At 40.2% G+C, this 14638-nt stretch overlaps 2 protein-coding genes across 3 annotated transcripts in view; one reads left to right on the top strand and one right to left on the bottom strand.

Annotated features, from left to right (window-relative positions):
- Positions 1-4638: 4638 nt before the first annotated feature.
- On the bottom strand, positions 4639-10597 carry NHLRC1 (NHL repeat containing E3 ubiquitin protein ligase 1). The gene is made up of 2 exons (XM_060774884.2): positions 10509-10597; positions 4639-7732 (listed from the first exon to the last, which is right to left on the bottom strand). The coding sequence occupies exon 2, from the start codon at positions 7404-7406 to the stop codon at positions 6201-6203; it is 1206 nt and encodes a 401-aa protein (XP_060630867.2). The 5' UTR covers positions 7407-7732; positions 10509-10597; the 3' UTR covers positions 4639-6200.
- KDM1B (lysine demethylase 1B) overlaps positions 7198-14638 on the top strand; it is a 61805-nt gene continuing 54364 nt past the window's right edge. For both annotated transcript variants that reach the window (XM_067467499.1, XM_060774882.2), the window contains exon 1: positions 7198-7273. In XM_067467499.1, the coding sequence (XP_067323600.1) occupies positions 7263-7273 (11 nt within the window). In that variant the 5' untranslated portion in view covers positions 7198-7262. The remainder of the gene's footprint in view (positions 7274-14638) is intronic.

Genomic DNA, 14638 nt, shown 5'->3' with positions numbered 1-14638 from the left:
CCAATGAATTATCTGAGCAACAGTGTTATGCCTCTGCTTGTAGTCTGTCTGCGTGATCTTGCAGCAGCTGAGGATGTGATCTATTGTTTCATCTGCTTCCTTGCAGAGTCTGCATTTGGGATCTGTCATTGACTTTTCAATTCTGGCTTTGATGGCATTGGTTCTAATTATTATTATTATTATTATTATTATTATTATTATTATCTTTTTAAAAAGAGACACAAAGTAGAGGAAGTAGGATGAAGAGGCCCAACACCTCTTCGTCCTACTTACCCTGGCTAAATACATTGGGAGAATCATATGCTCTACCAGAAGGATGAAGTAATCCTACTGGTATTCAAGTATATGAGAAAGCGAGTCTTAACAGATTTCCCAGTAGCTATTAATGGATGCATATTCAAACGTGTATCTATATCCTGATTTGAAAGCAATGCAAGGAAGACAAACAGACAAAGAGGTGTATAATTGGATACAAATCTGTATGAAGCCATGGTTCTTAACCCAGCAACTTATATGTAAAGGGAGAGTTGTTCCCAACTGCAGAACTCCCTGGATAGATTGGGTGACAAAGTCGGTGTTTCAATGCTGATGGGACACAAAGGTTAGAAGGTAAACATTCTCTTTTTCTCTTCCCTTTACAAAACTGCTGATACCCTCATGTGTATTCATATTCAGCACATCAAGCACAAGAGAATCCAGGAGAATCGAGAGAATTTAAGTAAAATCTAGATGGCAATCTAGGGGTGAATGGGGAGCACACCTTTTTAAAAGCAAAGTGAGAGCTTGAATGCACCGAGCTGCTGGAGCATTTGTTACCATTCTTCCTTCTTGCATCCTACATGGCCTTGTCAAGATGACACATTTGTTTTTTCATGTGTCTACATTTTCATATACCCTGCATTGCTATTGAGACTTATAGAAAGCTCACTGGCGCACTTGATGGAGTCCCTGCCCCCATTTCCTTTCAGACTATGTGTGTCACCGTGCAAGAAAACTTGCAGGTCTTAATACTGGCACTTCACTCGCTGCCTTGATTCAGATGGCTTGATGGATCCAAGGGCATGTATTCACTAACTCCCCTTTTAATTTATCTCTTGTATGGCTTTCTGGTGAACCCAACAGGGCAAACCATGGCTCTTCAACCTTAGCTACTGAGCCCTGGTATGAGCTGGGAATTGGTGGAAGTTGGAGAGTGCCCCTACTCTCCAACTCTCCTCACTTGGTAAGGACATTTGGTACCTCTGTTTTCAGCTGCTTATAAAATATCACGGTTTCTCTCTCCTCCCACATTCTTCTTTAGCTTATGTCCATTGATGCAAACTGAATTTAAAGAGGTTACACTCAATTAACTCAGCAGTGGGGGAAAGGAGTGGACAAAACCCTTTCCAAATAGGCTCAGGCAAAAGCAAACTGTTGCATCCTCTCCTAGCTTGTGTGTTCTTTATTAATAACCTTCCCTGACTTGACTCACGCTCTGATTTTGCTTGGCCATATGTATCCTGGCTTTCATTTGTGACATGTTCAAGAGTATGGTGTCCAAGCTTTAAAGGAAACTCCTATATGCAGACTATCTTCTTCCAACATTGCTCACCCACTACTTAGAAACCTGAAAAAGTACTAGTTTCCCAAGACTGCAATTGATGCCCTGCCAATCTTACTTCCTCACAGGCTTCAAGTCATGGAAGGAAGTTGATGGTAAAGAGAAGAGGATGGAGAGAGAAAGGGAATAGTATGCCAACTCTGGGTTCTGATTTTATCCTCCAATAGTGTCATCTTAGCATACCACTCCCATATAGCCCCGGAGAAGGATTCTCCTCATTTCTTGTGGAGGGTGCAGCTGTGTGAAGAAACCATTATAGACTTTAGCCCTAAAGGAAAACAAAGATATTTTAGTAGCAGAGTGAAAAACGAAGCCTTGTGGTTTGTCTAAAACGAAAACAAGTGGTCAGGAGATCCAGTCAGAGGTTTCATCCATCATGCCTCTTTGGCCCAAAGCTACTTGATAATGTTGCTGTGGTTTATTTTATGGGGCATTTAAAAATAACTAGTTAATCCTCTTAAAACACTCTGTCTCAGTTAATCTTTAATGTATGTAAGGGGAAGGGGGAGAAAAAAAAGCTGCAAATCTTGGAAATCCCTTTGTTGATGTCTTGTTGTAGCTCCTAGTGAACTTGCCATATCATTATATCTCAGGTGTAGACCACAGCTGTAGGAAACTTTTATGAAAATAGTACTTTTACTAATGAAAATGTAGACTCGTTGTGTTACTTCAACGTTCCATGATACCTTCATACAGACAAGATCAGAACCTGTTCAGCATCTGGTGTAAGCTTGGAGTCACAGAAGAGCACCAAGATGGTGGTGGTGGTGGGAAGGCAGGTTCTGCCTGGTATAAGAAGAATCGGTAATAATTGACCTCTTTCCTCATTCGACCCCCAGTAGGGTCTTCCACTCTATGGAGTTGTGCACGAAATAGCTCTATTCAACAAACCAACTCAGATAACTTTTCTTTACAGAAACAAAACATGTTTGCACATTTAGCTCTCTGTAACCACAGATTCCACCATCCATAGAATTTAACATCCATGTATTTTTCCATCCATGGGGGTCCTGGAACTACAGCCCAGTAGATATTAAGGTCCCTTTATATACTTTCTTCACAAGTATTTCCTGAGTAATTTCTTAACTAACCAAAGAATGTTATGTAAGATGAAAGTGCTAAAGTAAAGAATGGCGACAAACTCCTTTTTTGAATCCATAGAACTATAGTAAAAACATTTGACAATCCAATAATCCAGGATTCCTTAATCCCATTTTAATAACTTTCTCACACTTCTTCTATATTCAATTTAAGAAAGCAATCATATTTTTAAAGGATAGCTTGTGCTGCTGGGACTACAGCACATATTCTGTTTATACAGATCTCATATGTCCTATCTATGCCAAAAAATTATGTATTGGGGCCAAAATGCATTAAAGATAGAACAATGTTTATGTCTTCACTTTTCTTTTAAATGGAAGACATCTTTAAGGTCACATATTTCGTTAGAAAATAGCAGAAAATAAATTCAGTTTGCTACTCCCTTCTACCCATTTTCACTTTCAGAATTCTCCCAGTTACTTTTCTTCCTGTTGGTTAAATGATACAGGTAGACATGTTTTTCTATGAGAGAAGAAACAGCTGGTGCGGGGGTGATTTTAAGCCAAAAAACAGAAAGGGAAATAGCAAACCACCTCTTCTCTGTAGTTGCTTCACTAAAGCCCACAATCTTAGCTTGCTTTCTATTAAAATATATACACTCGGCCCTCCATATGCACAAGTTTTGCATGCTCGGATTTAACTATCCATGGCTTCAAAATATTTTTAAAATTAATTCAGGAAGCAAACCTTATATTTTTTATATAAGGGATGCCATTTTATTATACTATTTTATGTAATGGGACTTGAGCTTTCACAGGTTTTGGTATCCCTGGAGAGTCCTGGAAACAAACCCCAGCAGATACCGAGGACTCACTGTGTAAAACATTGGAAAAAAGTAATATGCAGTTGCCTTAAATATGTAACATGGCCTTTGCATTCATTCACTTTCAATGTCAACAACTATTGCACATTTAAAATGTGACTTCTAAGAATTCTGTAATAAAATAAAGGTTTCCCTCTTGACAGTAAGTCTAGTCGAGTCTCACTGGGGGGTGGTGCTCATCTCCATTTCTAAGCCGAAGAGCCGGCGTTGTCCGTAGATGCCTCCAAGGTCATGTGGCTGGCATTACTGCATGGAGTGGCATTACCTTCCTGCCAAACTAGTGACTATTGATCTACCCACATTTGCATGTTTTCAAACTGCTAGGTTGGCAGAAGCTGGGGATAACAATGGGAGTTCACCTCGTCCCATGGATTCGAACTGCCGATCTCCCAGACAGCAAGCTCTGCACTTAAAGTCTGTGTGTCTCACTATAACTCACAATTTCCCAGCTGGGTTGTTAATTGAGAGATCCGGTCCAAGAATGTAGCTTTTCTAGACTTTGTTTATAATATACCGTATATAGAGCTCTATAGCGATAGATGAAGTAGTGGTCACCAAAAGGTATCCATTTCCAGCAGATGAATCATGTCTGTTCTGTACAAGACTCAACCAGCACAGCACTCTTGACTTTTATTCCAGGAGGACAGGTTTATACTAGCTTCACTAGCTCCGAGGTGTGAGTTAAGCATAATGGCAGACAAGTGAGCCATCCACATGCCTTACCACCCTGAACATGCCCCATCTTTGCCGTGTTTTATTCCACGTAAAGGCTTTGCATGATGACACTGCAACTCAACCTGTAAAGGCAAGTTTTCCCCACGTATCAAGAACCTTACTGCTTGGAAAATTATGTTTAAAAAGTACTTCTTTCTTGTTCATCAGGAGGGTTTATTGTTGTTATTCATTGTCATCTTTTTTCAAAAACAACTTCATTGTATTACTCATGGTTTCTGTTGTCTTTTGTTGAGTCTTTTTGGAAAGAGGGAACTGGATTCATAAGAGAATAAAAGAAAAATTAACAAAATCCTATCAATCTTATAGACAACTTGAAATGCTTCAAAGTATCCCAAATGGCTAAAATTTTAGCAAAAAACAATATTCATTACACGAATAGGTTGACAGCATGCTCATAAGTTATATTGCTTTTGAAAGGTAACCTTACAAAAAGACATTACAAATACATAGTTGCGACTCATTACTTCCATGCTCTGAGCTTGACTGATGCTTTTGCCCTCCTATGACATTCTCTGTGCAGCGACAGAAATCAAGACCTTTTACTAATGCCAGAACTGTCTATTTTCCTAAAAAAAAGTTCAAAGGGGTCATAATGACATTCAAAATGTAAGAGAAAAGTTGTCCTGCCCACAGACTGATACAGAAAATACTGGAATTTATAAATAGCCACAGAAATATCATAATTTCTATCGGAATTGCCAATTTATAGTACAACTCTACTCATGAAACTCAGAAGAAATTCCCATTAAGTTCAGTCATACTTGCTCCTAGGTTCATGTATATAGACCAGGCATGGGCAAACTTTGGCCCTTCAGGTGTTTGGACTTCAACTTCCACAATTCCTAATAGCCAGTAGGCTGTTAGGAATTCTGGGAGTTGGAGTCCAAAACACCTGGAGGGCCAAAGTTTGCTCGTGCCTGATATAGACCCATCTGCACTGCCATATAAAATCTAGGTTTTCTGATTTGAACTGGATTATATGACAGTTTAGACTCACCTAATCTGGATCATTTTCTTTGATAATCTGGATTATATGGCATTGTAGATTCAGCCGCAGAATTGCACTTGAAATATATTTAATATCAGCTAGACTGAAGTCCAGACATTTTGGCTTTCTGGATCTTTAATGTTAGGTCCCAGAAATTCTGACCAAGATCACGGATTGTGGAGGTTGTAGTCCAAAACTGTTCCTCACCGAACTGCACCACATTTCAACCTCACTATTATTTATTTATTTACCAAGTTTGCAAAATCTGTGGTTTTTTTTATCTGTTTGTTTGTTTTGTTCTGTTAGAAATGTAATACAATGTTCTGGTTGCGGATGACACGATAAATAAATAAAATAAAATAAATAAATTTACCAGATTTATACCCCGCCTCTCTCAACCCCGAAGGGGACTCGCTTTACACATAGGCAACTATTCCATGCCTTAAAAACAACATACAATTAAAATAAACATTAAAATTAATACACATTAAAACATTTAAAACTTTACATTCACTATTAAAACCACACATCCACAATCGTAATCTGGGGCCATTCCAATAGTCGTTGCACATATTCTGTACCCATCTATTGCATTACAATTATTCTTTGAAGGCTTGATCCCAAAGCCACGTTTTCACTTTTTTTCTGAAGGCCTGGAGGGAGGGGCTGATTTAATATCACTGTGGAGGGAGTTCCACAGCCAAGGGGCCACCACTGAGAAGGCCTTGCCTCTTGTCCCCACCTCCTTCATGCCTGTGAAGGAGGTGGGACCGAGAACAGGGCCTTCCCAGATTATCGTAATCCCCGAGGTGGTTCATGAGGGTGGGGTGGAGTTGGGGGAGAAGGCTTGTTTCAGTTATTCCTACAAGGCCTGAAGGTTTCCCATGTATTCTTTGTATAAGGCTGGGGTCTGGAGCCATTTCCCCCATACCTTGTGATACCTTATCAATATTTCAGCTAGTGGTGTATACTTTTAAGGAATGATCACCACCATCCAACACAATCAGAGAGTTATCTGGTGTGAATGTTAATGCCAAGGGGTAAGAAAGACCCTGGGTGATTACAGGCTTACATACAGGGAATTCTTCAGGTTTTCCTAGGCAGAATACTGCTTGGTTGTAAGCATCACTTACTACTATAAGACCTTCTTTGTTAAAGGTCACACCACTGGCATAAATTTTTATAGGAAAAACTAGATTCAGACCAAAACTGTCCACCTGACCAAGGATTTGCATTTCTGCACTGAAAACTTTCACTCTTGTGCTGCCATAGCTTGGTCCTTTGGCCATCAAATGTTCTATGACCGCAATGGCACCAGAGGTCTGAGAAACAGCCACTTTTCTTGGGTTGCACAAGTTAGAATGCAGTTTCCTCACTCCCTTTAGTTCCCCTTTTTTGAAGTCAGCACTTAAGCAATACAGAGTACCTGCCTCTGAATCAGTCATGATAATATCATTCTGAGGTGTAGTGTCCAAACCCCAGGGCAAGCAAAAAGACTCTGAGATGACCAGCTTGCCCCTGCCATTAAAATCAAACACTTTGACCGAACCATCCCCGCTGTCTGTGATGACGATATGTCCATCCAATGTGGCTGTGATGTCATTTGGGTACCTGATGTCATTTCCTGCTTGTCCTCTTTCTCCAAATTGTTGCATGCAGTTCCCAGTGAAAGTGAACAGCTTGATCCTCTTTTTGCCATCGTGAACCACTGCTGCACAGCCAGACCTCTGGCACACGGCAATTCCTGTTGGATTGATCAGCGTCCCCCATCCTCCAAAGGAAAGAGAGAAGGTCAAGACCTGAGAAGCTGGTGTTGACACGTCCTCGGTTGTCCTCCCTATGCTGCTTCCTGGAACTGGAGCATTATTAAGAGGAAGGCTCAGGATTTCCATCAGGTGCAGCAACGGCAAACAGTCGCTGGTCTCAGATGATTTGCAGGCTCTGCGACAAAATGGGCACTCCAACTTAAAGGTCCGGGGGTGAGTCAAAGACATAACACACTCCAAGCACATCACATGCCCACATGGTAAGTTCCTTGGCCGGTGTTTTTTCTGCTGGTTGTATTTTTCAAAGCACACCTTGCATTCAAGCAGACAGTTCTCAGTCTGATCCACCAACTCAGTCATTGTCTGTATTTTCTTAGAAGTCTTGCTGGACATTTGTCTATTGTTAAGAGGATTGTTGCTCTGTCGGTGGAGTGTGCGCTAGGCCATATGGTCACATTGGTATAGTCACAAGACCTCTTACATCAGAGGCCTCTTTATACAGCTTCCAGTGAACTCCAGCACTGGATTATACAAGGAATGTGTTGGTTGTCCTTTGCTGCCCTCCCAAGGAAACTCATAATAAAAGCAGCAGCTTCGTAAGAGCTCTTCCAATGCAGGTTCTAAGTTACTCTGCATTATTCATGCATTCCTCTGTTCCGTTCTGTGCTATTATTTTTAGCTTGAGAGAAAATTGGTATAATCATGATGCACCTGGATATCTGTAATTTGAAGCTAAAGATTAGTAATGTAGCCACATAACAGAAATTCAATCTGTCAAATCTGGGATCATGACTGCAGCAGCATTTCCACTAATCAACAATCTATGTAAGATTAAAGTCCATTAAAACAAATAAAGGCAGGAAGGCATGGAGTTTGTGCTGATAATGCTCATAGGCGTTTACAAATACAAAGTAGCTAATATAGGAAATCGAATGACCTGACAATGGAATTGGACAATGCTTGAGAATAATGAGACGCTGATGATGTTGCTTTTATTGCTTTTGTGATATCTTATACTGTTTAATGTTTTTTGTCTATTATGTTTTATGTATACTGATTTGTTGGAAACCGCCTTGAGTCGCCAATTGGCTGAGATGGGCGGTATACAAATACAGTAAATAAATAAATAGGTGGCTTTAAAAAGCCCCAGTCTTCAGACAGATCTGAAATCAACCATTTTAGCACCTTTTAAAAAGTATAAAACGTGCCTAGCCAGTTAAAGGTTTTGTGGAGGAGCTGTGAAAAATGGAACTTTTCTAGCTCTGCACAATGTGTGGTAGGGTGGCTTGTTATTCTAGGCAATGAAAGATCAATCCAACAAAATATTCTTCACTATTGTACATAACTCTTAAAGGTATAAAAGTTTATAATGAAATGGGCAGCATATAAGTTTCTGGAACTAAATAAAATAAAAAAGTTTCAGTTGAGACAACCTTGTAATAGAAATTATGGCTATCAGAAAGGTAAAGTCTATTGGAACAGAGGAGGGCCCTTCTGCACTATAATAAAACATGATAGGATTAAAACAACCTGCTTCCTCTTGGGTTGTAGTTCCCACCCCCAACCCAAATTCAGGGTTTCCTGGGAAGGGTGGCTAGATGGCATCCCAGGTCAACTGAAACTTACCTGAGAGGCTTGTCAGAAGTGCCAGGCCTCTACAGTCCTCTTCATGCTTGGAAGTGACATGTCGGGGGGGGGGTGAGGGGGTGAGGGAAATCTCCCCCCCCCCCAACCTCCTCATTTGCCATTTTCTTGCACCAGGAGGGATGTAGAGAGAGGCCTGTGCTGCTGGTAGGCCTATTCAGTAAGTTTGGGGGCCGAAATGAGGGGTTGAAGGGGAGGGAGTGGGCACCATCCCGTTCTTCCAGGCTTTTTGGCGCTCAAAGAAGTGGGATGGCTGTGGAGCTTGACCCTGGGACTGCAGAGGACAGTCCCAATAGGATCCTTAAAGTCTGGGTCTTTAGAGGTGTTTAATCAATGCAGAGTGAATTAGGAAAGCCTGGTTTACTCTGCATTAATTTGCTTTTAACTGAGGCATTGTTTGGAGACCTCAGGTAGAAAGCAAGACTGGTCCCACATTTTGGGCCTGCCTAGAAGAGCCCTGACTTCTCTTGCAATTTACAACAGAGTTGCCCTGGAGAATCTAGAAGACTTCCTGTAGAGGTCTCCTCCTTAAAAAATTGGTAAGTTCCCCAGGGAGAATCTACAGTAAATTCTGGTGGAAGCATACTATAGAATTGCCAGGAAGGCTTACAAAAGTCCTTGAGGGGACAGATGCAGGAAGGTGAAACCATGGAAGGTCAAGACCTGAGAGTATGCATGCCATGTTGTACTCTTTATACTTATTTCCTCTGTATTATGGAAAAAAAAACTTAAAGTTTTGACCACTATATTTATGTTCTATGTTGGGGAGAAGAGAAATGCTGGCACAACATATAGGGCATGATTGTGTGCTCATAAACAGCAATTTTGTTAGATTGCCTTGCTGTTTCTACGTGTTCCACTTTAAATTACCACCTAATTTTCCTTGTAATAATTCTATCCTGATGCTCAACTTTGCACATCCCAGAAATATGTTCACATGTCTGCACTGAGAAACTAATAAATGTGACAGAGAAGATCCACCCAGACTATTATTCCCAACTTATAAAGTTTGGGGTGAGTGTGGCTCCTTATGTAGTGAAAACTGCATCACACATGATGTCAGCATCTTCCTTGGCTTCTGTAACAAAACAAAACTCATGAAGATGGAGTGATCTCCAAATCAACACGAACAGGCTTGAGAATGCACAGTGGTGAAGAATTCTTAAATAGTGAAGAGAGACGTTAGATATAGATATGTATCTGGATCTGAAGAAGGAAATTCCTGTTCTGTTGATTCTGAAAAATGATTCTGTGAGAGTTGGTAAGGAAGGATGCCTAAACCATATTAATTGGTGTGATGATCTTGCACAAGCTTGCTGAGGAATGTCTGAATCAAAGAGGGAGTGATGCTTTCAGTAATGACTTTGGCCATTTCAGATACCTATTAATTGATGAAAAAAAAGAAATTACCTTTTCTCTTGTATGAGAAACTCATCCCTTGTGATGTGTTCTGGTCTGTGACAAAAATCAATTAAGTTATCCCCTTTGAGCTTGGATCCTATCACCAATTAGATCTGCTCACTCCATTTTAGTAATCCTGTTGATCAGATCAAAGTTTTACCTAGCTCAGATGTCCCATTCAGAGCCGTAAAATTCTGTCCATTTTTTTCTTGGACAAGATTTCTATTTTTCTTCTTTTCTGCAACCAGCCTCTTGAAAAAGCTGTATCACCTCACACAGCTTTTTAAAGACTAATGGCTCGATTAATGCATTTTTCTCTATCGTATTGCCTTCCATTCCATTCTCACAGCTTTGGAATTATATACATAAACCTGTGGCTTTAATATCTCTCTAGCAGTACATCTGAGGAAGTAGATTAATATCCATGAAAGCTCATGCAAAAATACAAACCAGTTAAGTCTTCAAGGTGCTGCTGTATTCCCTTCCCCACCTTTAAAGATGAGACATGTTTCTTGCTACACATAACCACCAGTTATCTTTCAGTTTCCCTATCTGCATAGACAGAAACCTCTTGTTGCAGCAACTGTTTCCTCAGCTGCTGTATTTTCTTCTTGTTACAAAAAAGATTTCCAAAAGAGGCTAAGAGTGACAGAAACAGAGGGAACAGCTGCTTCAACACGAGGAAGAATCAACATACTGTATGTAGGAGACCATGCCAAGACAACAGCCAGTGAGTCATACTAACTCTTCTGATATAAGAAACCATTTAACCAACTGACTCCCATTTGTCCACATGAATATTTACATTTTGCAAGGATGCTAATTTCAGTGATGACTGAGTAGTTCTGTGGCAAACATTTTATGTTGCGTTAAGCCCCATTTCTAGGTAGAGAGGAGATAGATAGCTTCAGCCATCCCCCCTTTAACTGATCGAGATATAAGATCAGGGAAAGGCCATGATCTCTCTCTCAAGCTTCCATCATATGGAGCACATTGGCCAACTGTTTGGAACTGGAGGCTTGTGGTCAGTTTTCTCTTCTGTCATTCATAGATTACGCTGCAGTGATTATTTCCTCACTTTCAAAATATATTTTCTCTCAGTTCTTGTGGGTTTTTTCGGGCTATATGGCCATGTTCTAGAGTCATTTCTCCTGACGTCAAGAGAAATGCCTCTAGAACATGGCCATATAGCCCGAAAAAACCCACAAGAACTGAGTGATTCCAGCCATGAAAGCCTTCGACAATACATTAAAATATATTTTGTTCATTTCAATATGAACAAATTTCAAAATCTTTCTACTCAAATGTTTTCTGCTTCAATGTTTTCTACAAAACTTTTATGTTCAAAAAGATTCAGTTAAGAGTTATACTTGTACATTACTTGAAGCCTTTTTCAATCAAGTTTCTTGAACTTCTGTGATTTGCAGGTAGGGAGCATTGTCTGCCTTTTCACTTCTTGCAGGACATTATAGAAAGTGCACTCATTCTGAAGCTCTATAACTATTTGAAACACTAAATTAATCATGGTTATAGGAACCAACACGATGTAGTGGCCTGAGCATTGGATGATGACTCTGCAGATCAGGATTTGAATCCTCACTTGGCCGTGAAATCCATTGGGTGATCTTGGGTAAGTGACACTCTTTTTGCCCCAGAGGAAAGTAATTAGAAACTTCTTCTGAACAAACATTGCCAAGAAATCCCGGATATCGGCTCACCTTAGGATCATCATAGGTTGGAAATGTAGGTTTCATATTCCTTCTTTCAAAGTGAGATCAACAACAATATGTCTCCCATAAATTAAAAGTACTTTCCCCACAAATCAGTTGGTGTGGGACATAACTTGGCATGGGATTGTGCAAAGCAAAGTTTGGGAGGGGTGCTGTATCCATTTGTCTCACTATAGCTACTTAGAGGGACAAAGGTAGAGAACCTGTCTATATCGCTTGTGTGCTTTGCTCCATTAGGACTTTTTGTTTTTTAAAAAATCCATTGCAGATTGGAACCATTTTACACATTCATCTGGCGATTATGTTTCCTGAAGTAATGTGTGAAGAGAAGGTACATATTTTGAAACTAGGGACAGAATTGTGGGGTCTTCCACTTGTTAGTCAGCTGCAACCTCCAGCATTCCTTCAATTATTCTGGGATCTGCAATCAAACAACTTCTAGGAAGTTGCACTATTTCCTTCTTGCTGGGAGTCTAGCTCCAAGGGACTACTTTTCTCTCTGTGTGTCAGAAGTGTTTCCATTCTAATTGATCATTACCATAGCTCTGTAACTTTCAGAGCTGTTGACTGAGTTTGTTTTCCTTTCCCCCTTTCCAATTGTAAGCTAATGGACAGTACTTGTTTTGTCGATTCTGGAACCTCTAGGGCTAAGAATGCTTTGAGCAAACAAATATGAGTCTATCCTTAGGTTGCGGGGGGAACATTAGTCTAGTTGTGCAAATACTATTGACGGAATGCAGCTACCAAGCATTAACTTGCTTTCAAAAATTACTGAGCTGTAAATTTTCCTACTGCTTTGCCATTACTTTACCTCCAAAATGTTCTTCACTGTTGGTGATTTTTCTGTCCCTAGCAATGACTCAAAGAGTCTAGGAATTTCTCAAATATGTTTGGGGAACTCACAGTGTCCCCAAACAAATATCATCTGTCTGGGTGCCTAATTGCTTCCTTCTCTTAAACAATACATAAAATAAGAAGGCAATATAAACTTAGATGCATCAAACAAGCTCCAAACCCCACTGTAAAACTTCAGTGGACTTTTCTGTAAAATAAGCAGATCCTTTGAAATGTACCATGAAATTAGAGACTGGCATAACACTCTTTTCTGCCTTGGGCTGAGATGACATCCCTTATTTCACAAACAGAAGCTGATTGGATAAGAAAATGGAACAGTTCAGCACTGCTGAAGGAAAACTAACCTAAAGGCAACTGGATACTTTAAGAGAAGCAGAAGACACTGTGAAGGGCACAGAACTGTCCTAAAATAGAGAGGAACACCTAGGGGAATCTACTATTCCTTCTACACTGCCCATCATTTGTCATCTGATGTGGAATTCTCACTCTGCCCAACTAGAATTTGGCCTGGGAGACTGGACAAAATGTTAAATGGTTTTATTTCCCAACATGTCTTCTTTGAAGAACCTCTAGGCTGATCACTGATATACTCTCAGAAATCCCAGCCAGCTTACCAGCTGTTAGGAACTCTGGGAGCTGAAGTCCAAAACACCTGGAGGCCCAAAGGTTGGGAATCACTGCTCTAGGCTGATCACTTAGCTGGGCAAACCCACTCAAAATTAGAAGGAATAACAACAACAACAAAACCCCACAACACTTTTAGATTTGGTGAACCTTGATTAGCTTGAGTACCATCAGGTTTGTTCCTCCCCATACATTTGGTTATTACAATATGTGAATATGTCCATGTCTCTCATAAGGGGTAGCAAACCTCTGGTTTGCTAGTAAAACTGAATTACTGTGTCATGAAATGATACATGTTTAGAACCTGTGTCTCCAGGTTAAAATGTTTGGAAAGCTCTGTTCTAGTGGAACACTATGCTAAGGTTTCCCTTGTGCTTTGTCTACATGCTGAGCTTGTTTGTATATTATTTCCTATTTTGTTCGTATATTATTTTCTATTTTACTCTGTTGTTTGTATTTGTTCTTGAATCTGAAATAAATACGAATTTTAAAAATAATGACAAATATGCAGCTGGAAAGGAAAAGTAGATCTACTGCCACTCCCTTGGCCTAGCCCTCAGGCAGTGTTTGAAAATCCTGACTCAGCTGGCATCCTGCCTGTAGTAGGGCGTTTCCATCCTCTTCTGTATATGTGCCTTCAAGTTGCCTGCTGCTGACTTAGAGAAACTCCATGAATTTCATCATCTTAAGATGATGCTCACAAAGCAACATCTGAAAGGACATGCAGAAAGTGTAATCCTGTATGTTGTCAGCTGAGTAAGGCAATTTCCATTTATCCATCTCCTTCTTATTGCCCCATCTGCCTAAAGAAAATAGTGGGTATGTCACAAGCAGTGGCAGGCACTTTCTTGCCAAATCTATAATCATAAAAGACCTTTGGCCTGCATACGAGGCACTGAAGGTTGCAGCAAATGATTGTTTTAATGCCACCATTGCATCACTTAAGTCACTTCTAATGACACCATTAGCAAATGGGACACATCCCATAATGATTTTTTGTTTAATCACATTGATTCTTCCCCGACATCCACTAGAAGTTTCAAAGTCTTTGTGGATAACTACAATGAGCAAACCCCTTAGGTAATGGACGGAGTGTGATAATTTGGCTACTATATGTAATTTCAGGAAAACTTGAGAGGCTGTAGATGTTGGGAGTCAAACACAGCACTCCTTTCCTCCAACTCTTTGGAAATAGAATATCAACCAGAAAAAGTCACTCCAGGGACTAAGAAGTGGAACAAAAATGTGATCAAACTGCCCCTTTTGCCATGTATGTGGCATATTTGAGGCAAACAATTTAAATGGAGTGGGGGTTATAGCCTTTGGGTTCATTTTTGTCATCCTCATCTAATACAGGCATTCCCCAAGTTA

This window comes from Anolis sagrei, chromosome 4 (genome assembly GCF_037176765.1).
Source record: "Anolis sagrei isolate rAnoSag1 chromosome 4, rAnoSag1.mat, whole genome shotgun sequence".
NCBI classification, from domain to species: Eukaryota; Metazoa; Chordata; class Lepidosauria; order Squamata; family Dactyloidae; genus Anolis; species Anolis sagrei.
This window is presented reverse-complemented; position numbering and strand designations above follow the sequence as displayed.

Bases quoted from the DNA above. Each gene is read 5' to 3' on its own strand.
- NHLRC1 (XM_060774884.2), bottom strand. From the start codon at position 7,406: ATGTCCAGCAAGACTTCTAAGAAAATACAGACAATGACTGAGTTGGTG.